Source organism: Scyliorhinus torazame, chromosome 3 (genome assembly GCF_047496885.1).
Source record: "Scyliorhinus torazame isolate Kashiwa2021f chromosome 3, sScyTor2.1, whole genome shotgun sequence".
NCBI classification, from domain to species: domain Eukaryota; kingdom Metazoa; phylum Chordata; class Chondrichthyes; order Carcharhiniformes; family Scyliorhinidae; genus Scyliorhinus; species Scyliorhinus torazame.
This window is the reverse complement of record NC_092709.1, coordinates 65,316,619-65,339,023: the sequence shown is the minus strand read 5'-3', so window position 1 is coordinate 65,339,023 and position 22,405 is coordinate 65,316,619. Positions and strand designations below refer to the sequence as shown.

The 22,405-nt window shown below is 43.4% G+C and overlaps 1 protein-coding gene across 10 annotated transcripts in view; it reads left to right on the top strand.

Moving 5' to 3' along the window:
• The window catches only part of rapgef2b (Rap guanine nucleotide exchange factor 2b), a 508,586-nt gene that overhangs the window by 262,523 nt on the left and 223,658 nt on the right, over positions 1–22,405 (top strand). For all 10 annotated transcript variants that reach the window (XM_072495765.1, XM_072495762.1, XM_072495767.1 and 7 more), the window contains one exon: positions 5,352–5,483. In XM_072495765.1, the coding sequence (XP_072351866.1) occupies positions 5,352–5,483 (132 nt within the window). The remainder of the gene's footprint in view (positions 1–5,351; positions 5,484–22,405) is intronic.

Sequence of the window (22,405 nt, the reverse complement as noted above, 5' to 3'; positions counted from 1 at the left end):
GGTGAAATCCGATGGGTGCAGATTAGTAACAGCAAGGTTCAGCAACCGCTGGTGTGAGTAATTTAAAGGACCTTCACAGTGGTTATCCCTTCAGACAGAGCACTAAATGAGAAATTATTTGAGCTTGTAACAAACACAATAGTTGTGGGGACTTTAATCTTCAGTGACAGTTTCCTGGAGCAATGAGTTGTGAAAACAACTAGGGGTAAAACTATTTTAGATCTAGTATTGTGGAATGAGGTAGGATTGATTAGTAATGTCATCATAACTGGGCACCACGGCAGCATAGTGGTTAGCACTATGGCTTCCTCCGGGTGCTCCGGTTTCCCCCCTCAAGTCACGAAAGACGTGCTTGTTAGGTGAATTTGACATTCTGAATTCTCCCTCTTGCGTACCCGAACAGGCGCCGGAATGTGACGACTAGGGGCTTTTCACAGTAACTTCATTGCAGTGTTAATGTAAGCCTACTTGTGACGATAAAGATTATTATTATGATTAAAACAAGTCAACATGATTTTATGAAAGGGAAATCTTGTTTGGCAAATTTTTAGTGTATTTCTTTGAGGGTGTAACTAGTCAGATGAATTACCAGTAGATGAATTACGGTTGTATTTCCAAAAGACATTTGATAAGATCCCACATTAAAAGTTTAAATGTACAAGATAAAGAGTGCATGGAGTTGGAGTGTGTATATATAAGCATGGGTAGAGGATTAGTTAATGGGCAGGAAGCAGAGTAGGAATAAACGGGCCATTTTCAAGTTGGCACATTGACTAGTGGAGAGCAGCAAGGATTGCTGTTGATTTTGATGAAGGACAGTTATCTACCAAAGTTTGCTGAAGACATAAAGCTGGGTGGGAATGCAAGCTGTGGGGAGGACTCAAAGTGGTTTCAAAGAGATATAGACAGGTTATGTAAGTGAGCAAAGAGTAAGCAGATGAAAATGAAAACCGCTTATTGTCACAAGTAGGCTTCAGATGGAGTACAGCGTAGGGAAGTAAGAATACAGCAACAGTTTTTAAAGGCATGAAACCTGTAAATGTTAATATTCAGAGAGACTTGGGTGGACCCATTCAAGGAAGACAAAAAGTGATCTTGCAAGTAATTTGGAAATAATCATTGAATCATACAATTGACAGTGCAGAAGGAGGCCATTTGGCCCATCGAGTGCACCAGCCCTTGGAAAGAGCACCCTACTTAAGCCCACACCTCTACCCTATCCGCGTAACCTGACCTTTTTTGGACACAAAGGGCAATTTAGCATGGCCAATCCACCTAACCTGCACATCTTTGGACTGTGGGAGCAAACCCACGCATACACTGGGAGAACGTGCAGATTCTACACAGACAGTGACAGGCCGGGAATCGAACCTGGGACGCTGAAGCTGTGAAGCAACTGTGCTAACCACTGTGCTACCATGCTGCCCTTATTGCAAGAGGATTAGAGTACAAGAATAAAGATCATTTTCTACAAGTGTACAAGATTCTGGTGAGTCCACACCTGAATACTGTGCAATTTTGGGCACCATTTGCAAGGCTGGATATACTTGTTTTGGAGACAAAACAGCAAAAGTTCACTGGATTTGTCCCCAGGATGAGAAGGGTGCCCTATTTTGAAAAGCTGATTAAATTGGGTCCATTCTGTGGGGTTTAGAGAATGACAGGCACTCTTATTGAAGCATACAAGATTCTAAAGAGACTTGATAGGGTAGATGCTGAGAGATTGTTTCTGCTGGTTGTGGAATCTACAACAAGGGGACATGGGAGAAATCTCTCCACTGAGTTGTGAATCATTGGAAATCTGTACCCCAGAGAGTTATGGATATATTATCATCGAATATAATTAAGGCTCAGATAAATAGATTTTTGGTGACTCGGAATCAGGGATTTGGAGACAAAATGGAGTTGAAGCCCAAGATCAGTCATTATCCTATTGAAAGGATCGCCGGCCATATGGACTTCTGCTCCTGTTTATGTATTTTTGAATTTGCTGGATCTGGTGCTGTGAAATGAGATAGACCAAATAATATGGAGAAGATTTTGTAAGGGTGATCAATGTTACACAAGGTTTTGCTTGTGATGCAGAGCAAGAAACTATCTGAAGCCGAACTTCTAAACTGGAAGAGGGTAAAATGGAACCAGGGACTGGCAGGAAAAATTATAACAGAACAACAGGTGATCTCTAAAGTACTGTTTCAGATGCAGTCTGGGTATATTCCAACATGGGTAAAAGATAGGAGAACAAAAGTCAGGGCTCCTTGGTTGATGAGGGAGATAGAGAATATGATGCAACAAAAAAATGATGTATGATGCATTCCTGAAGAATTCATCAAGCAAGAACCAGGCCAAATACAATAAGTAGTGAGGAGAAATGAAGAGAAAAATAAGACCGGCAAAGAGAGAATATGAGAACAGAATGACAGTCAACACACAGGGGGACCCAAAAAACCTTTCACTAGCATTCAAAGAGTAAGCAGGTGGTGAGAGGCAGGGTGTGTCCTGTTATTGATAGTGAAGTTAATAGAAGCTTAGAGGCACAAAATGAGACCTTCCTTAGAGTATGCTATATTGTTTTTTACTAAAGGTGAGTAAACTAATAAAATCTTGGAAACAGAAATGGTGGGGGTAATGGATCAAGTGCAAATAGATGCACAATGTTTTGGAAAGGCTAGCTAAGAGTGAATAAATCGTCTGGACTGATTAGCTTGCATCTGGGGTTGCTAAAGGGGATGGGAATGGAGATAGCGCAAGAGCTTTCCATAACTTCCCAATCTTCCTCGATAGGGAGGAGAACCAAGGGATTGGAGCATGGAAAATGTGGTGGGGACAGTTTTAGAAACAATAATCAGAGAAAATTGGAGCAGTTTGTTTTAATGAAGGGCCAGCACAAATTTGTAAACGGCATTCTAATGGAATCTTGATGAAGTAACCCAAAAGCTTGATGAAGGGATTGCAATGAATGTTATAACTATGGATTTTAAGGAAGCACTTGACAAAACAACACAGAAAAAGTTGTTTAAAGGTTGTGGGTGGCAGAGTGGTTAGCACTGCTGCTTACAGCGCCAGGGTTCTTGTTTGAATCCGACCTTGGGTGACTGTGTGGAGTTTGCACTTTCTCTTCGCGTGTGCGTGGGTTTACTCCGGATTCCCCGATTTCCTCCCACAGTCCAAAGATGTGCAGGTTAGATGGATTGGCCGTGATAAAGTTGCCCCTTAGTTTCCAAAGATTAGGTGGGGTTACAGGAATTGGCCGGAGGATTGGACCTTGGTAGGGTGGTCTTTCGACGGGTCGGTGCAGATTCGATAGGCCAAATGGCCTCCTTCTGCACTGTAGAAATTCTATTCTATGCTTAACAAAATTGAAGATCCTGGATTGGGGGGGAAGGGGAAGGGGGTCATCAGTGTCAGATTGGATAAAAACAGAATGGTTTGAGGATAGAAAACCGCTATTTGTCATAAATGGTTGTTGTAGGGTAGATAGTGATAGTGCTCGGACCATTTTTTTTTTGGTAAATGATTTGGATGTTGGAATACAGAGTAACATTTCAAAATTTGCTTATGGTCCCAAGCTTGAAAGGTGGCAAATAGCAAGGATGATGCGTATCGCCTGCCACAGAGCGCAGGCTATCAAAATAGGCAAGAAGTGCTATGATGAATTTTAGCAGCAAACATGGTGTGAGGCAATATAATGTTGTTCCAAAGAGTGTGCCAGACTAGAGCAACCTTGGACCAGTGTGCACAGATCCTTGAAAGTGGCACAATCTATTGCGAGAGTAGTTAGTAAAACATCTGGGAACTTGGGTTTCATAACAGCACGGTAGCATTGTGGATGGGCACAATTGCTTCACAGCTCCAGGGTCCCACGTTCGATTCCGACTTGGGTCTCTGCGGAGTCTGTACATCCTCCCCGTGTGTGCGTGGGTTTCCTCCGGGTGCCCCGGTTTCCTCCCACAGTCCAAAGATGTGCAGGTTAGGTGGATTGGCCATGATAAATTGCCCTTAGTGTCCAAAATTGCCCTTGGTGTTGGGTGGGGTTACTGGGTTATGGGGATAGGGTGGAGGTGTTGACCTTGGGTAGGGTGCTCTTTCCAAGAGCCGGTGCAAACTCGATGGGCCGAATGGCCTCCTTCTGCACTGTAAATTCTATGATAAGTAGAGGCATTGAGTCCAAAAGCAAGGAAGGTATGCTATATTTTTTATAAAGCTGTGGTTAGCCCACAACTAGAGTATTGCTTCCCGTTCTGGTGGTCACACTTTTAGAAGCCATCTGAAGGTTTCTTGAGAGGGTGCAGAGTAGATTTACCACAATGGTTCCTGGAATAAGGGATTCTAGCTGTAAGTTTAAGTTGGAGAAGCTGGGATTGTTCCCCTTAAGAGGGTGAATTGATAAAGGTGTACAAGCTTATGACCGGTTTGGGTATGGTAGACAAAAGGGAAACTACTCCAATTAGCTGATGGTATAAAACTAGGGGATGCCGATTTAAGATTTTAGATACAGGGAATGTGAGGAACTTTTTTTATACATTGAGAGGTAATGACCTGGAACTCGCATCTACAAGGATCATGGCAAACCAGCCCGATTTAATCATTTTTTTAAAAAAAATGGATGGGTACTTGAAGCAGATAAATTTGCAGGGCTATGGGCATAGAGCCAATATGGACTTTATTGGCCTCCATCTGTGCCATCATGACTCTACAACAGTTTTGTTAATTTGACTTGAACATTGCTGACTGCCCTTGACGATATTTTAAGAAAACAGGTTTGATAAATTTTACTTTGGTATAACTAACTGATGGTGTATTTGTTCCCGATATTTCAATGATTGCATTCTAATTCTCATTTAGAGAATTTAATTTTAGTAATTTCAAGAGAGAACAAAAAATAATGATGTCTTAAAGCTACATTTATATCTGCAATAGCATTGTAGTTCTGTTAGGATATTTAAACTTGCATCACCCATTTGATTTTTTAGATAAATATTTTTCAATTATTTTTTTCTAATTGGGGGGCAATTTAATGTGACCAATCCACCTACACTGCACATTTTTGTTGGGGGTGAGACCCACGCAGATACTGGGAGAATGTGCAAACTCCACACAAACAGTGACCCTGGACCGGGATCGAACCCGGGTCCTCAGCACTGTGAGGCAGCAATGCTAACCACTGCGCCGCCATGCCACCCTAGCTAAATGTTTTTTTTAAAGTTCTAAATATATATAAAATGTTACGTGTAATTTTGTTACCTGCCACATTGGTATGATTAGCATAGTAGTGTTTTACAAGAAATGCAGAACTTGAATACGTTTCAGTCTCTCACTTTTATGTTTCTTTATCCTTTCCCCTTGCACAGCTTCCTGCAGATTTCACCAAATTACATCTCGCCGATAACCTCCATCCACAGGTCACTCACGTTTCCTCCAGCCATTCAGGATGTAGCATGACCAGTGACTCTGGCAGCAGCAGCTTATCTGACCTTTACCAGGTAAATGTTTTTTTAAATGAATGATTTGGAAAGGAACACTTAATAAACATTATCATTTCTTTTTGGCCATAAAGAAACGGCACCAATATGGCCACGTGCCGGTGTAGAGACAAATTACTTTTGGGTAGGGCTAAAAGGAATGATCAAACTGCTGAGGGCCATGCTATTACATCTGATTTTTAAAATTCCTTCATGGGTGTGGGCAATGTTGGCAGTGCCAGCATATTTGCCCACCCCTGATTACCCTTAAAAAGGTGGTGGTAAGCTGCCTTATTAAACCACTGCAGTTCATATGGTATAGGTACATCCAATGTTGTGAAGGAGGAATTCTAAAATTATGTTGGTGCCAGTGAAGGAATAGTTTTTTTCCCCAGAATGATGTGTGGCTTGGAGGGGAAGTTGCAAATAGTAGTGTTCCCATGGACTTATTTCTCTTGGTTAAGAGGGCAAGTTTTGGAGATCCCTTGGCAAGTTGCTGCAGTACATTTTATAAATGATGTGCACTACAGCCAGTATGCTTGTGGTGGGAATTAATGCTTCCAGCACACTCCTAATTTCTGCCTTGTAAATCAAAGATTGAGATGTTCTGACCTCTTGTAGTCACAGTCTGGTTGTTTCCTGTCAGTGGCAATTACCCAAGATGTTGATGGTGGAAGTTTTAGTGATGATAATGGCTTTGAAATCAAGGGGAGGTAAGATTTTCTCATGGTGGAGATGCTCATTATCTGGCACTTGTGTGGTGCGACTATTACTTTCCATTTTGCAGCGCAAATCTGAATGCTGCTCAGATCTTGCTGCATGCAGGCACGGACTGCTTTATTATCAGAGGATATTGAATTGAACACTTTGCAATCATCGGTGAATGTCCTCACTTCTGACCTTATGATGGAAGTAAGGTTGTTGAAGTAGTTGAAGATGATTGACCCCAGGAACCCAGCAGCAATGTTCTAGGGCCTCCAACAGCCACAACCATCTTCCTTTGTGTAGGTATGACTCCAGCCACTGGAGTTGTCGTGTCCCCCCCCCCACTTCCCATTTATTCAATTTTACTAAGGCTCATTATTTCCATACATGGTCAAATGGCGACATGCTCATCTTGCCTATTGAATTCAGCTCTTTGATCCATGTTTGTACCAAGACTAAAATTAAGCTTGGAGTCTGGCAAAACCAAAACTGTGCAACATTGAGCAGGTATTCAGTGAGTTGATACAGCTTGTTGATGGTGCTTTCCATTATTTTGCCAACGGTTGAGTATAGACAAATGGAGTGGTAATTGACCAGATTAGATTTGTCTTGCTTTTTTGAACAGGATGTGTCTAGGCAATATTGCACATTGTTGGGTAGATGCCAGTGTTCTGGTTATACTGGAACAGTTTGGCTAGGGGCACATCTAGTTCTGGAGCTTAAGGAGCTATTTTCACTGTTCCTTTTTTTAATATCATGTTGAATGAATCGAATTGGCTGAAGACTGACATCCATGATGGTGGAATCTACTCCGCACTTCTGGCTAACTGCAAATGCTTCTTGTCATTTTCACTGACATCTTGGGGGAGACACAGTGGTACAGTGGATAGCACTGATAGGAACCAAGGTTCAATTCCAGCCTTGGGTGTCTGTAGAGTTTGCACGTTCTCCCTGTGTCTGCGTTGGTTTCCACTGGGTGCTCCAGTTTCCACCCACAGTCCAAAGATGTGCAGGTTAGTTGGATTGACCATGCTAACATTGTCCCTTAGTGTCTTGGGATGTGCAGGTTAGGTTGGTTTCTGGGGATAGGGCAGGTAACTGGGCCTAGGTAGGGATCGGCGTGTCCAATGGCCTTCAACACTGCAGGGATTATATGGTTCTATTCTAATATTTTAATTAGTGCCTCTTGACCTAGAGTATGCATTATCAGAGAGAAATAGAAATTAAAATAAAAACAAAAGTTTTAATGGCTCAAATGCAGATTTGTAATAAAGAACTGAAGGTTGCATTTATTTGAGTACCAAGTATTCGTATTTGGTATCATCCCATGATCTAACATTTGTGATGAAATGCATTTTCTTTTTTTTTTGCCCTTGCATAATAATCGTAAACATCAAAATATGTTTTCACGGGGACCTTCGGTGGCGGCATGTAGGAGGAAGTGACATGTGTGGCTCCTGCTCGAGGTTTGATTTTTTTTTTTAAGGGTTTAATGCCCGGGCCCAGGGATGATATTTTTACAGTTGAGTGCAGGAAGACATAAGGAAGGAATGGGGATGTCAAAAAACCAATAAAAAAGCCGCCGTGAAGAAGGGAGCAAGTGAAGGTCCGCCGTTGAGCAAAAGGGTCAGCTTGGAAGCTGGAAAGACAGTGGAGACTGCATCGCTGGGTGGGGTCGCACTGCTTACCGCAGAGAAGGTGATCGAGTAATGGCTTTGGAACGTGAGAAACAGTTTGCAAAGCACATGGAGGTGATGGAGCTGCAGAGGGTGGTCAAGGCAAACAAAGGGCTGCAAGCTAAATTGGAGAGTCTGGAAAACAGATCGAGGCGGCAAAAACTTGCGGATCGTGGGCCTGCCCGAAGGGGTGGAGGGCCTGAGGCCGACTAAGTACTTTACCAAGATGTTGGTGGGGGAGGAAGAAGATCCCTCCCGGTATGAACTAGATCAAGCTCATCGGTCGTTGAGGCCTAAACCAGAGATGAATGAGCCGCCAAGAGCAATGATTGTTTGCTTCCACAGATACCACGTGAAAGAGAAGGTCCTGAGTTGGGAGAAGCAGAAGTGGGAGGTGCAGGGGGCTGGAGCTGATATACGTATATACCAGGACTTAACTGTGGAGGTGGCAGGCAGCCTTCGGCCGAGTGAAGACGGCACTGTATAATAGTGGGGTGCAGTTTGGCGTACTGTACCCAGCTAAGTTGAGGGTGACCTACAGCTCCAGAGACTTTTATTTCGAGACAGTGGAAGCGGCGGAGGCGTTTGTGAAGGTGGAAGGCTTGGGGCAGAAATAAGGAATGGGACTGAGGACTGGTCTTGGACCGAGGGAGGGGGAATGGAAGAGTGTATAAAGTTCTATTTTTTATTTCTTGTTGTTATATTGGTTAAATGGGGTAGAGTTGTCATTTTGGATAAGGTAGGGGGGGGGGGGGGGGGTCTGTCTTTTTTTTTTTGCAACAACGGTTTTTCTGGAATTTGTATGTTTGCACTGGGTTTGTCTGTTTGAAGGGGATATGTATTTTCTTGTTGTTTTCCTGGGACTGGGTGGGCACAGGAGAGTGGAGAGGAGTAGGGCCTGGGCAGGGGCCCCCACACTAGCAAGCTTAAGTCGGCTAGTGAACGGAGATGTGGTGGTTGGAATTGCTGAGGATATTGGAGCCTGGTGAATAGGTTTCGATGGGCCTAGCAGATGTGAAAAGGGGCGGAAGGTGACTGACACTGGATGAGGTGTTTTCGAGGAAGTGGATGAGTGGATTCTTGGAGGGGGATGGGGTTTGATGGCAACAATGGGATGGGGCGGGCCAGGCCCAGTGGGCAGAGCCCAGAATTATGATGATGGTGGCTATGAGGGGCGGGAGCAGGAGAGACCCCTGGTCAGTTTAGTTACATGGAACGTGAGTGGGTTGGGGGAGGCTAGTGAAGAGGTCGAGGGTGGTTACACACTTAAAAAGTTTAAAGGCTGATGTGGTTATGTTACAGGAGACATATCTGAGGGTGATGGATCAAGTGAGGTTCAGGAGGGGCTGGGTAATAAGCCAAGTGTTTCATTCGGGTTTGACAGAAGGACTCGATGGGGTTTTATATGTAGGAGAGTAAGGTTCCAGATGGAGAAGATGGTGGCGGACCAGCGGGGGTAGATATGTGATAGTAACAGGGGCATTGGAGGGGAGGTTGGTGGTGTTGGCAACTGTGTACAGCCCTCACTGGGATGATGTAGGGTTTGTGAGGAAGGCGTTTGGAGGCATTACGGACTTGGATTCACACAAGCTAATAGTGGGTGGGGACTTGAATTTGGTGCAGGAGCAAAGGCTGGACAGGTCACAACTGCGCTCGCTGGGGGGTGGGGGTTGACTGGTCTTACGAGGAGTGGACCCGTGGAGTTTCTATTTTTAATATAAATTTAGAGTACCCAATTTCTTTTTCCAATTAAGGGCAATTTAGCGTGGCCAATCCACTTAGCCTGCACATCTTTGGGTTGTGGGGATGAAACCCACGCAAGACACACGGGGAGAATCCCCACAGACAGTCACCCAGGGCCGGGATTCAAACCCGGGTCCTCAGCGCCATAGTCCCAGTGCTAACCACTGTGCTGCCCTCTGTGGAGGTTCTTGCACCTGAGGCAGCGGGTGTATTCGTTTTTCTCCTCTGTGGACAAGGTTTATTCGAGGATAGACTTTCTTGTGGTAGGTAAGGTGCTGTTGGCTGGGGTTCGGGGATCAGAGTGTTCGGCGATAGCAATTTCAGATCATGTGCAGCATTGGGTGGACATGGGCTTGGAGAAGGAGACAGTGCAGAGACCGGGGTGGAGATTAGACGTGGGGTTGCTTTAGGACCGAAGTGTTTGTGAGAAGATCGGGAGAGTAATTGAGGAGTACGTGGGTTTATATGCAAGGGGGACGTATCACAGGCGATGGTATGGGAGGCCCTGAAGGTGGTGGCGAGAGGGGAGGTGATATAATTTAAGGTTAAGGTGAATAAAGAGGGGAGGGAGAAGCATCAACGGCTGATAGATGAGATGTTGGAGGTGGACAGGAGGTAACGGGGGGGGATGCTGATCCAGCACTTTTAGACAGAAGGAGGGATCTACAGGCTAATTTAATCGGTTATCCATGGGGAAGGCAGGCGGGTGAGGGGAGCGATTTAGGAGTATGGGACAAAGGCAGGGCGCATGTTGGCAGGCCAACTTCAGAGGGAGATGGAAGCGAGGGAAATTGTCCAGGTGCGGGGGGGATAGGACTGGGAAATTTGGGTTGGGGGGGGGGGGCTGTTTAGAGTGGAGGAGAGTCAGTGCAGGGGTTGGGGTTGAGAGCGTTGGCAACAGCGCCGCTCCTGATGGCACCAGGTAAATACTCTGGGAGTCCGGTAGAGGTGGCAACTCTGACGTTTTGGAGGCAGTTGAGGCCGCATGGTTTTAGCCAGGAAAGTTGGATGGGAGGTTTCGTAGATGGGAGAGGAGGGGGGGTCAGGGTATTAAAAGACCTGTTCCTGTGGGGACGTTTTGCGAGGCTGGGGGAGTTGGGGGAGAAATATGGACTGGGGCAATGGGAAGGGTTTAGGTACCTGCAGCTCTGGGACTTTGCTCGGAAGGACAGAGATAGATAGGTTCTTGATTAATAAGGGGATCAGCGGTTATGGGGAGAAGGCAGTAGAATGGGGATGAGAAAAATATCAGCCACGATTGAATGGCAGAGCAGACTCGATGGACCAAGTGGCCAAATTCTGCTCCTATGTCTTGTGGTCTAAGGAGGTTCACAGCTTCCCGATAGAGCCGGCCCCCTCATTGTTGGAAGAGGTACTGATGGCATTGGACACAGGGAAGGGGGTGATGTCGGCAATTTACAGGAGAATTCTGGGGGAGGACGGGGTGTCCATGGAAGAGATTGAAACCAAGTGGGAGGAGGAGTTGGGGGAGACTATGGAAGACGGTTTGTTGTGTGAGGTGCTCCAGAAGGTGATCGCCTCAACCACGTGTGCGAGGCTGGGGCTGATGCAGCTGAAGGTCGTGTATAGTGCGCACCTCACAAGGGCGAGGATGAGCCGACTCTTTGAGGGAGTGGAGGATGTATGTGAGCGCTGTGGGAGGAACCCTGCAAACCATGTTTATATGTTTTGTTCCTGCCCGAAGCTGGAGAAGTATTGGAGGGAGGTTTTCAAGGTCATCTCGGGGGTAGTGCACGTGAGTTTGGAACCAGGGCCCCATGTAGCCATTTTCGGGGTGTCGGACCGGTCAGGGTTGGGGGCGGGGGCGGATGTTTTAGCCTTCGCCTCGCTGATTGCCCGGAGGCGGGTCCTGTTGGGGTGGAGGTCAGCTTCTCCGTCCTGTGCCTCTGCTTGGCGAGGGGATCTACTGGAATTTGTGACTCTCGAGAAGATGAAGTTTGAGCGGAGGGGGATGAAGCAGGAATTCTACAATTCATGGGAATTATTTATCATGCACTTTCAAGAATTGGTTGCCATTGAACATTAGGGGGGTTGCCGTTCTTGTTGGTTTTGAGTACACTGTTTACAGGATGATTGTTAATTTTCTTTGGTTTTGTTTACTTGGAACGTACGGGTGATGTTTGGGTTTGTATATCGAAGGGGATGCTGTTTGAGGGATTGGTACTGTATTTGTCGTTGTTGGTTTTCTTTTGTTTATTTGATGAAAATGAGGGGAATAAAAAGATTTTTTAAAATATGTATATGTTTTCACTCTTTTCCTTGTGTGTACTAATCCAAGTTGGTGGCGCGTAACTTATACTTCAGCTTTTTTTGGTGGTTCCATTATAATTGTGTAGAAATACAGGATAACTACTAGCATTTTGTCTGTTGACTTTTGGTGCCTGAAATTAACACTGGGGTCAGATACACTGCAAGTTAGGTACAATGCAGAGTCTTTACTGCAATGCGGTAGCAACGTGGCTTTGGCCCAATTTTCAGAGGGCTACACCAGTGTGAAACAACAGTGTTCTTTCTAGGTACCAGCAGTTATCCAGGAGATGCTCTACTCACAGTATGACAGCTCTGTTCTGTTTATTCTGCAAGTGTATGGATTTCACTATGAACTGCATTACAGCAGCTTGTTTCCCCACTCTAGGGAAATATTTTATTCCGTGTATCATGGTGTGAAAAATGATAACACCCTCATCCAACTGCAACTTTAGACAATCAAAGTGGTGATTTGCTATGCCATATTTGTTTGAGGTGGATCCCTGGCAATATTGTTCATTTATGTGAATGAATTATACTTACAGTTCCAAGGCCATTTACTACTTCGCATCAGTTACTGCCCCATCTTAAACGTAAATAATTATTGCTCATCATTTGCCGTATCATCCCTTGTTTATTTTCAGTATTTTGTTGCCCGAGATGAAAATGTTAACATTAAAAAAGGTGGGAGCTGTGGGTGACTTTGACTCCAGTTCCCCTTTTATGAACTTGTTCATGCAGTCACTGCTAATTACTGATTGCAGTTGATTGTTGAAGGAGTTTCTGGTTTTTAATTCACATTCGATGGAAGTTTTCACACTACTTTTCATGTTTTCATACTACTGCCCATTCAAATTGTACAATTAAAAAATATTGGATGAATTTTTTTTTTTAAACCATCTTGTTGATTGAATCTTAAAAGGTGTAAATCTTAAGATTTCAGATTAAACTGGCATACAAAAACCCATCTAACTTAAGTGTGGTCACAGAATATTCGTGATGTATTTTAACCTTCCAGTCCGGAATACTTGGGATTAAGCCATTCCTCCATTTTAGAATTTTTTGTATTATAGAATGACATTAAAATGCCTAACCACAAGTGTGTGAACAACACAGGTAGAAATGTTCACCTGAAACCCAAAACAGTGATAACACATTGTAAAGCATTAATTTAAAATGTACTGTACTTTATCTACCATGTCATGTCGATTTGTTGCATGTTCCAAACTTGATTGGATTATAAGCGTATTCCCATCTCCATTTTCGACCAGTCAAAATAATACAGATACTGTGTGATGAATATAGGAATTTCAGAAATATTGTATTGTGTATTTGATGCAGTAAGTGTTGAAAGCCTGATTTAGTATGTGACTGCTGTAGTAATGTTATAACATTTCTGGTTTGAAAGATAGCCAGTCATGTGGCTATAAAAAGGATAATTAAAGCATCGTAAAACTTGGGCTAATGGAATTTTGTTTATATAGAAGGTTTTCTGGGGGGTAGAGAATTAGAGACATTGTGTTTAGCTTTCGTAAAAGTATATGAAGTTAATGGGAGGAGCCACGGGCTGAAGCAGTCAGGTGTTGAATTTCAGTTCAGTTAAAGATTTGACTGTGGATAGACTAGCAGCTTTTTGTCAAATACTGGCAGGTTAAACAGTAGTTTGACACAGGCAAGAATCTGCAAGCAGGTTCCTGAAGAATCTCTCACTCAAATCAGTTTATCTAAGACATCTCTTAATAGCAAGTATTCTTGGGTTGGCTAACTGTATTTTAAAGTGGATTTTGGCCAGAGATGTGTTTTGATTGAGTGGAGATAAAACGTAGCAGATAGGATTTAGTGTTTCATTGACATTGTTATGCATTGTTTATTGGCTAATTGTAAGCTTTTTTGTATGATAAAGTTATTTTAATTCTGTGTTAGTAATAAAGTTTGTTTAGTATACCATATCCATATTTGTGCATCAAATCACTCCTGGACCAAAGTATCCTTTCCTCACAGTCTTACAAATGAAATAACATATTGGGGTTTCTGTCCGGTATCCGAACTTCTGTTGGGGTCTGTTCCGGGATGGTAATAACTGCTTAGGATTAGGCTTTTCAATTTTTTTATTGATTCATTCGTGCAATGTTGATGGCCAGGACAGCATTTATTGTCTTATTTCTAGTTGCCTTTGAGAAGGTGATGGTGAGCAGCCTCCTTGAACCACTGCAGTCCGTGCAGCGAAGATACATCGAGTGCTGTTAGGGAGGAAGTTTCCTTCATACCTTGAAAGTTTCCATCAAATCACTTAACCATCTAAATTCCAAGGAATACAAATGTAATTTGTGTAATCTGTCTTTGTAATTTATCTCTTGAGAGTCAAGCAATCGTTCTGATAAATCTGCACTGCTCTCCCTCCAAGGCTAGTATATCCTTTCAAAGTGTGTTGCCCAGAACTGCTGTCAGTGCTCCAGATGTCATCACAGCAAGTATTGCAACAACATGACTTCTAATTCTGTAGATATAAAGGCCAACGTTCCATCAGCCTTTATGATTATTTTATGTATCTGTTCATGACATTTTTATTTATTGTTACAATACCCTGGGGGAGTACGTGGGCAATTACAACCCCACAGAGCCCAGAGTCCGAACATAAGTGAATTAACCAATAATTCGACCATCAGATGGAGCTAGGTCCAGGGTGTTAAGATCAGTGCAGTTCTTATCGCCGGTCACCAGATGATGCTGTACACAGGAGGCTCAGATTGGTGCACTTCTGCCTCTCTACCACAAGATGAAGCTTGCCCCTCCCTCAAATCATTACATTCTGCCTGAGTAAACTGTTTTTGTTTCCTTTGTCTGAACTCTATACCAAAACTCTGGCCATTCTTTAAGGAATGTTCTCAGTTTAACCATCAGTTTTGAGCTCTTCGCAGCCCCTGACACACACAGTTCGAAGGTTACTGACCTTTGGGAAAATGGCTTGCAGTTTCATATTAAAGATCTCTTTCCCAATTCTGATGGCTGTCTGTGTCCTTTAAAACAAGAAAGTCTTCACAGATTCAGCTAGACTGCCTCTTAAAATAGTCTGGCAGAGAGAGAGAAGAAGAGAGAGTGAGCCTTCAGGGTCCTTACTAGCTGGCTTGCTTCACAGAACTGGACAAAAGATGTCCCTCTCCATAAGACCCGCCTTATGTCCTGAAAGTTTCACCAAGCACAGGCCACGATAGGAGAAGTCTGGAAATTCCACATCCACCTCAATTGACTGCTTGCCAAGTCTATCAAATGACATCACAGGTTCTGCTACAGACCTAAAGTGAACGGTCTTGGCCTGGCCCAACTAGACAGTGGAGTCCTTGCATTGCCTAAAATCTGTAGTCTAATAGAAATCCCAAATGGTGCAGTAATGTTGTAGCAGCTAACCAAAAGACTGTAGATCAAAGCAAGCAGCTCGATGTGGATAAAAAGGGGAACACAGGACAGACAAAACGTTTTACAACAATATCCTAACATTATGTACCTATACCTCCAAGTCTCTTTGGACTGTCATTGTTTCTTGCTTTTCACCATTTAGGGAATAGCCAATTTAGGGAATAGCCAATGTGTATAACCTCACCTTTGTTTTCATTGAAAATTATTTGCCACAGTTTTCCTTAAATCTAACATTATCACTTTGTAATTTAATACTTCCGTCTGCACTATGTAGAAAGCCATCCATTGGCTGTAGACATGGCTTTCTATCTCATTATTTAAGTTGCTAATCGATAGTAAATAGTTGAGTCTCCAACAAGGGGAAGTATGTCATGTTGACTGATAGTCATGGTCATAGAATCATACCTATGTCAGGCTGTTGTTTGACTAGTCTGTGAGATAGGACTCCCAATTTTGGCCCATTTCTTGTATGTTAGTGAAGACGACTTTGCTGTGTTAGCTGAACTGTTGGTGCATTTTTTGTTTCCAAATCTGATGCCTGTGTGATCCATCAAGTTTTATTCTTATTGTAACTTCTTGCATTGGTTTGTTAGAACTGAGTGAAGCTGCAGCTAACTGATGGATTTACAGGTACAAATGACATTGAGGAATACCGGAATAGTGCAGAAAGATGGCGTTGAGCTAGATCAGCCATGATCTAATTAAATGGTGGTGGGGTGGGCTCGAGGGGTCAAAAGGTTTGCTTCTGCTATGTTCTAATGAACAACCAATCTGTTCCTGAAAAGAAAAATAAGTTAGTGTTGTTAAATATGTCCTTTATGGTGAGTTACTGGATTTTTTTTAAGCCATTTAAATAAAAAAATTGCTTTTCATGGTTTTCAATTTTGACTTTCACGCCATCTGCATGTCAGGAGAAGGGTTTTCAAGAGATATGGAGGGTTGAGGCCATGAAGGGATTTGAAAACAAGGATGAGAATTTTAAAATTGAGGCATTTCTAAGCCACTAAATGACAGAAGAATGGGACTTGATGCAAGTTAAGTTGCAGACAGCAGCGTTTAAAGTAAGCTCACATTTATGGTGCAAGGAGGGAACATAGCAACAGGAGCGGGCCATTCAATCCCTCATTCTTGTTCCATCATTCAATTACATCATGGCTGATCTGTATCTCCACCCACTTGTTTTGATCCTTAATACTCAACAACTTTCCTTTTTATAAAAAATAAAAAAAATTAAAAAAAATTTCTTAAATTTAGAGTTCTCAATTCATTTTTTCCAATTAAGGGGCAATTTAGTGTGGCCAGTCCTCCTAGCCTGCACATCTTTGGATTGTGGGGGCGAAACCCACGCAAACACAGGGAGAATTTGCAAACTCCACAAGGACAGTGACTCAGAGCCGGGATCGAACCTGGGACCTCGCCGCCGTGAGGCAGCAGGCCCAACCCACTGCACCACCGTGCTGCCCTCAACAACTTTCCGAACAAAAATCTATCAATCTCAGTTTTCAATTCAGCTAGTTTTAACAGGCTTTTGGCGCAGACCCGCCACGAATGTATTAGAGTTCAGAGGGACCATAATGTTATTATTGACAGGATAATTTTTGAATGCATATTTGCGTTGCAAGCTTTTAGGAAGAACAACACAAGAATGCATATAAAGACACCACAGACCACATACTACCTGTTTTATCATTTATCTTACTGCTGGAAGATTCAGATATTCAGATTCAAAACTTCGACAAATAGCAATAGACGATGATCAAATAATTTTGTTTTTTGACTTCCCATGTCGGTGCAACATCGTGGGCCGAAGGGCCTGTACTGCGCTGTATCGTTCTATGTGCTATGTAATTTGTTTTATTGAGGAGGATGATATTTATCAGGACATTGCAGATATCTGCTATTTATTGAAATATTGCAACAGAATCTTTTAGTCCACTTGAGGGGACACACCGGCCTTTGGTTTAATTCTCATCTGAAATCAGCACCTCTGGCAGTTCAGCACTTCCTCCGTACTGGACTGGAATGTCAGGCTGGACTTGGTACTCAAATTGCTGTTGACTCAAGAGATAGGGATGCAAGAAACTCATCTACGACTACGTTTTATGCTTTGATGCACATTTATGTTTTTCGATTCAATTACTTATCCGATTCCCTATGAAGTGATATTATTGTTTCTGCCTCAAGTCTTTTTTGGGCAAAACATTTCAGGTCCCAATAATACTGTGCACACAAAAGTCATTCTAACTTCCTTTTCATTCTTCCCGTGATGATACTGCGTTTTTGCTTCTTTGAAATACAATTAATCAAAAATTAAAGCAATCTTGAAATTATTTAATCTTCAAAAGTGTGTTCTCCATAAATACTTTATACTGTGTATCACATTCTGCAAACTGAGCCACTTTCAAGTTGGCTGGCTGCAATTTCTGGAGTGTAGCAAGGATCATTGCTGGACCCTCAGCAATTTACAATTAATTTTAATTGTTCGATGAAGTGACCAGAGTGATGTATCCGGATTTGCTGGCAATAAAATGTGGTAACGTAAGCTGTGAGGAGTTTACAAAAAGGCTGCAAAGAGATATTGGCAGGTTACGTGAGTGGGCAACAAGGTGACAGATGAAGTACTTTGTGAGGTTGTGTGGAGTTAGTGGAGCAAAGTGTGCAGAGAACACAATAGAGGGATATAGATAGTTAAGTGAGTGGACAAGGGTCTGGCAAATGGAGTACAATGTTGGTAAATGTGAGGTCATCCATTTTGATAGGAATGACATCAAAATGGACTATTATTTAAATGGTAAAAAATTGCAGCATTGAGGGACCTGGATATCTTTGTGCATGAATTGCAAAACGTTGGTTTGCAGGTGCAGCAGGTAATTAAGAAGGCAAATGGAATTGTGTCCTTCATTGCGAGAGGGATGGAGTTTAAAAACAGGGAGGTTATGTTGCAGCTGTACAATGTGCTGGTGAGGCCATTTGGAGTACTGTGTACAGTTTTGGTCTCTTTACTTGAGCAAGGATGTACTGGCACTGGAGGGGTTGCAGAGGAGATTCAGTAGGTTGATTCCAGAGTTGAGAACATGGAACATACAGTGCAGATGGAGGCCATTCAGCCCATCGAGTCTGCACCGACCCACTTAAGCCCTCATTTCCATCCTATCCCAATAACCCCTCCTAACCTTTTTGGTCACTCAGGGCAATTTATCATGGCCAATCCACCTAACCTGCACTTTTTTGGACTGTGGGAGGAAACCGAAGCACCCGGAGGAAACCCACACAGACACGAGGAGAACGTGCAGACTCCGCACAGACAGTGACCCAGCGGGGAATGGAACCTAGGACCCTGGCGCTGTGAAGCCACAGTGCTATCCACTTGTGCTACCGTGCTGCCCAAAGAGGATTGGCTTATGAGGAGAGACTGAGTAGACTGGGACTATACTCATTGGAATTTGGAACAATAAGGGGGGATTTTATAGACACATACAAAATTAAGGGGCTGGTTTAGCACAGGGCTAAATAGCTGGCTTTTAAAGCGGACCAAGGCAGGCCAGCATCGCGGGTTCAATTCCCGTACCAACCTCCCCGAACAGGCACCGGAATGTGGCGACTAGGGGCTTTTCACAGTAACTTCATTTGAAGCCTACTTGTGACAATAGGTGATTTTCATTTCATTTCATTTCACTATGAATGGAATAGATTATGAATGAAATAGATAAGATAGAAGCAGGAAGATTGTTTCCACTGGTGGGTGTTACTAGAACTCGGGGGCATAGCCTCAAAATAAGGGGAAGCAGATTTAGGACTTAGTTGAGGAGGACTTCTTCACCCAAAGGGTTGTGAATCTGTGGAATTGCCTGCCCAGTGAAGCAATTCAGGCTACCTCGTTGAATGTTTTTAAGGCAAAGGTAGATAGAGTTTTGAACAGTAAAGGAATTAAGGGTTATGGTGAGAGGGCAGGTAGGTGGAGCTGAGTCCACAAAAAGATAGCCATGATCTTATTGAATGGCGGAGCAGGCTCGAGGGGCCAGATGGCCTACTTCTGCTCCTAGTTCTTATGTTAATCACTTTGATCGTAAGAATAGAAAATTACAATATTTAAAAGCTGTGAAAGTTCTAAATGTCGATGTTCAGAGACTTGGGTATATTTGTACAAAACACAAGTGAGCATGCACATACAACAAGCAATTCAGAAGGCAAAGGCATGATTGACCTTTATGAAATGAAAATGAAAAAAATGAAATGAAAATCGCTTATTGTCACAATTAGGCATCAAATGAAGTTACTGTGAAAAGCCCCTAGTCGCCACATTCCGGCGCCTGTTCGGGGAGGCTGATACGGGAATTGAAACCGCACTGCTGGCCTGCCTGGGTCTGCTTTAAAAGCCAGCTATTTAGCCCGCTGTGCTAAATCAGCCCCTTTATTGCAACAGGGTTGCAGTACAAGAATAATGAAGTTTTGCTGCAATTGGAGAAGGCTTTGTAAAAACAACACCAGTGTAATGTGCAGTTTTTGTCACCATATTGAAGATAGTATTTACTTGCATTGGACAAGATACAGTGAAAGTTCATGAGATTGGTTGCTGGGATGGGGCGGTTGTCTTATTTGAGCAGCTGAATAAATTGGACCCATATTCACTGATGTTGAGAAAAATGATAGGGTATGTTTCAACAAGATCACCTTTCGAACCCCATTAGAAACTTGTCACACTACAAAATTGTTTCCCCTAACAAGGAATCTAGAACACTGGGCACAGGTCAGAATAAGGGGTTGATCATTTAGAACTGAGATGTGGAGAGTTTTCCTCGCTTGGAATGTTATGAATCTTTGAACGCTCTATGCCAGGGGCTTGTGGATGCTCCATAATTGAGTATATTTAAAGGTGGGGTATATAGATTTTTGATTGCACTCAAAATCGAGGGAAGGTTGGGAAAGTTGAGTTGAGACGAAAGACCAGCCGTGATCATGACAATCAAATCAGAGCAGACTCTGGGTTCTGTATGGTTTACATCTGCATAATTTTTAGCCTATCCAATATCTCAACTACCATTTTCACTATGACTTCAACAGCAGATTCTTCCTTAGTAAAAAACGAAGTCTCGACCGTCATGTTTAGGTCTTGTTTTTTTGTCTTCACGCCTTTTTTTCTGCCCTTATGCCTATGGAAGACTGTAGGATTCCCTTTCGTGTTATTTGCCAATTTTTTCTTATGCTCTCCCACACCCATGAATCGTCTCACCCACCACCCCCTGCCAGGCCTGACACTCATCCTCATTCCCCAATCCTGCACACTTAGCTTCAACACTTACTGTATACATTTACCTTGCCAGAGACCTTTCAACCTTGCTCGACCTGGAACTTACCTGTTTTATGGCAGCTAGTGCCATACAAAAGGGGCATGACTTCCTTACCAGGAATCCTACAATCTTTGACCTTGAGCCTCAGATGTGCTGCACTACCTAGATCTCGCCCAGCCTTTTGAGATCACCTTTCGAGCCTTTAGAAACTTGAAAGTAATAACTTGAGAGCAATATTCCAAAGATGGCCTAATTAAAGTTTTATACAACTGTAATATGACCCGCCAATCTTGTACTCAATGTCCCGGCTGATGAAAGCAAGCATGCTGTATGCTTTCTTTTTTTTCTAAATTTTTAGGGTACCAAATTAATTTTTTCCAATTAAGGGGAAATTTAGCATGGCCAATCCACCTACCTGCACATCAATGGGTTGTGGGGCGAAACCCACGCAAACACGGGGAGAATGTGCAAACTCCACATGGACACTGGCCCAGGGCCAGGATTGAACCTGGGACCTTGGCGCCGTGAGGCAGCAGTGCTAACCACTGCACCACTGTGCTGCCCTGCTGTATGCTTTCTTGACCACCTTATCCACCTGCATTGCCACTTTCATGGACCTATGGACATTTTTTAAAATAAATTTAGAGTACCCAATTATTTTTTTTTCCAATTAAGGGCCAATTTAGTGTGGCCAATCCACCTAACCAGCACATCTTTGGGTTGTGGGGGTGAAACCCACACAGACATGGGGAGAATGTGCAAACTCCACACTGACAGTGACCCAGGGCTGCGATTCGAACCCGGGTCCTCAGCGCCATAGTCCCAGTGCTAACCACTGCACCACGTGCCACCCTCACTACGGACTTTCTTAAACGAAGGGACGTCATTGGCTATTCTCCAGTCCTCTGGCACCTCGCCTGTGGTCAAAGCTGATGCTATTTCCTCTCTTGCCTCCCACAGTAACCTGGGATATATCCAATCCGGCCCAGGGGACTTGTCTACCTTAATGCATTTTAAGATATCCAAGACTTTCTCCACTATGCTGACATGTCCTAGAGTATTCACGCACCCATCGCTAACCTCAACATTTGTCATTTCCCTCTCCTTGGTGAATACCGATGCAAAGTGCTCATTAAGGATCTCACCCACTTCCTCTGACTACATGCATAACTTCTCTTCTTGAGTGGGCCTACTCTTTCCCTAGCTACCCTCTTGCTCCTTTTATATGTATAAAGGGATTTTACTTGACCCTGCTTGCCAATGACCTTTCAGGCTCCCTTTGAACCCTCCTAGCTCCTCATTGGAATTTGCTCCTACTTTCCCTATATTCTTAAAATGTTTTGTCTGTTTTTAGTTGCCTAGACCTTTTGTATGCTTCCTTTTTTTTGACTAGTCTCACAATTTCCCCCATAATCCATGGTTCCCTAATCCTGCCATTTCTGTCCTTCATTTTCGCAGGGACATGCCTGTCCTGGTCTTTAAAAGACTCCCAAATATCAAATGTGGATTTACTCTCAAACAGCCGTTCCCAATCCACATTCTCCAGTTCTTGCCGAACTCTGTTGCAATTAGCTTTCCCCCAATTCAGCGCCCTCATTCGAGGACCACTCCTGTCCTTATCCATGAGTATTCGAAAACTTGTGGAATTATGATCACTATTCCCAAAATGTTCCCCATCTGAAACTTTAGTCACCTGGCCGGGCTCATTCCCCAATATTAGGTCCAGTAAGGCCCCTCCCTGGTTGGACTATCAACCTACTGTTTCAAAAAACCCTCTTGGGCACAGCTAACAAATTGCTCTCCATCAAAACCTCTGGCACTAAGGCAGTGGACTCCCAGTCAATAACAG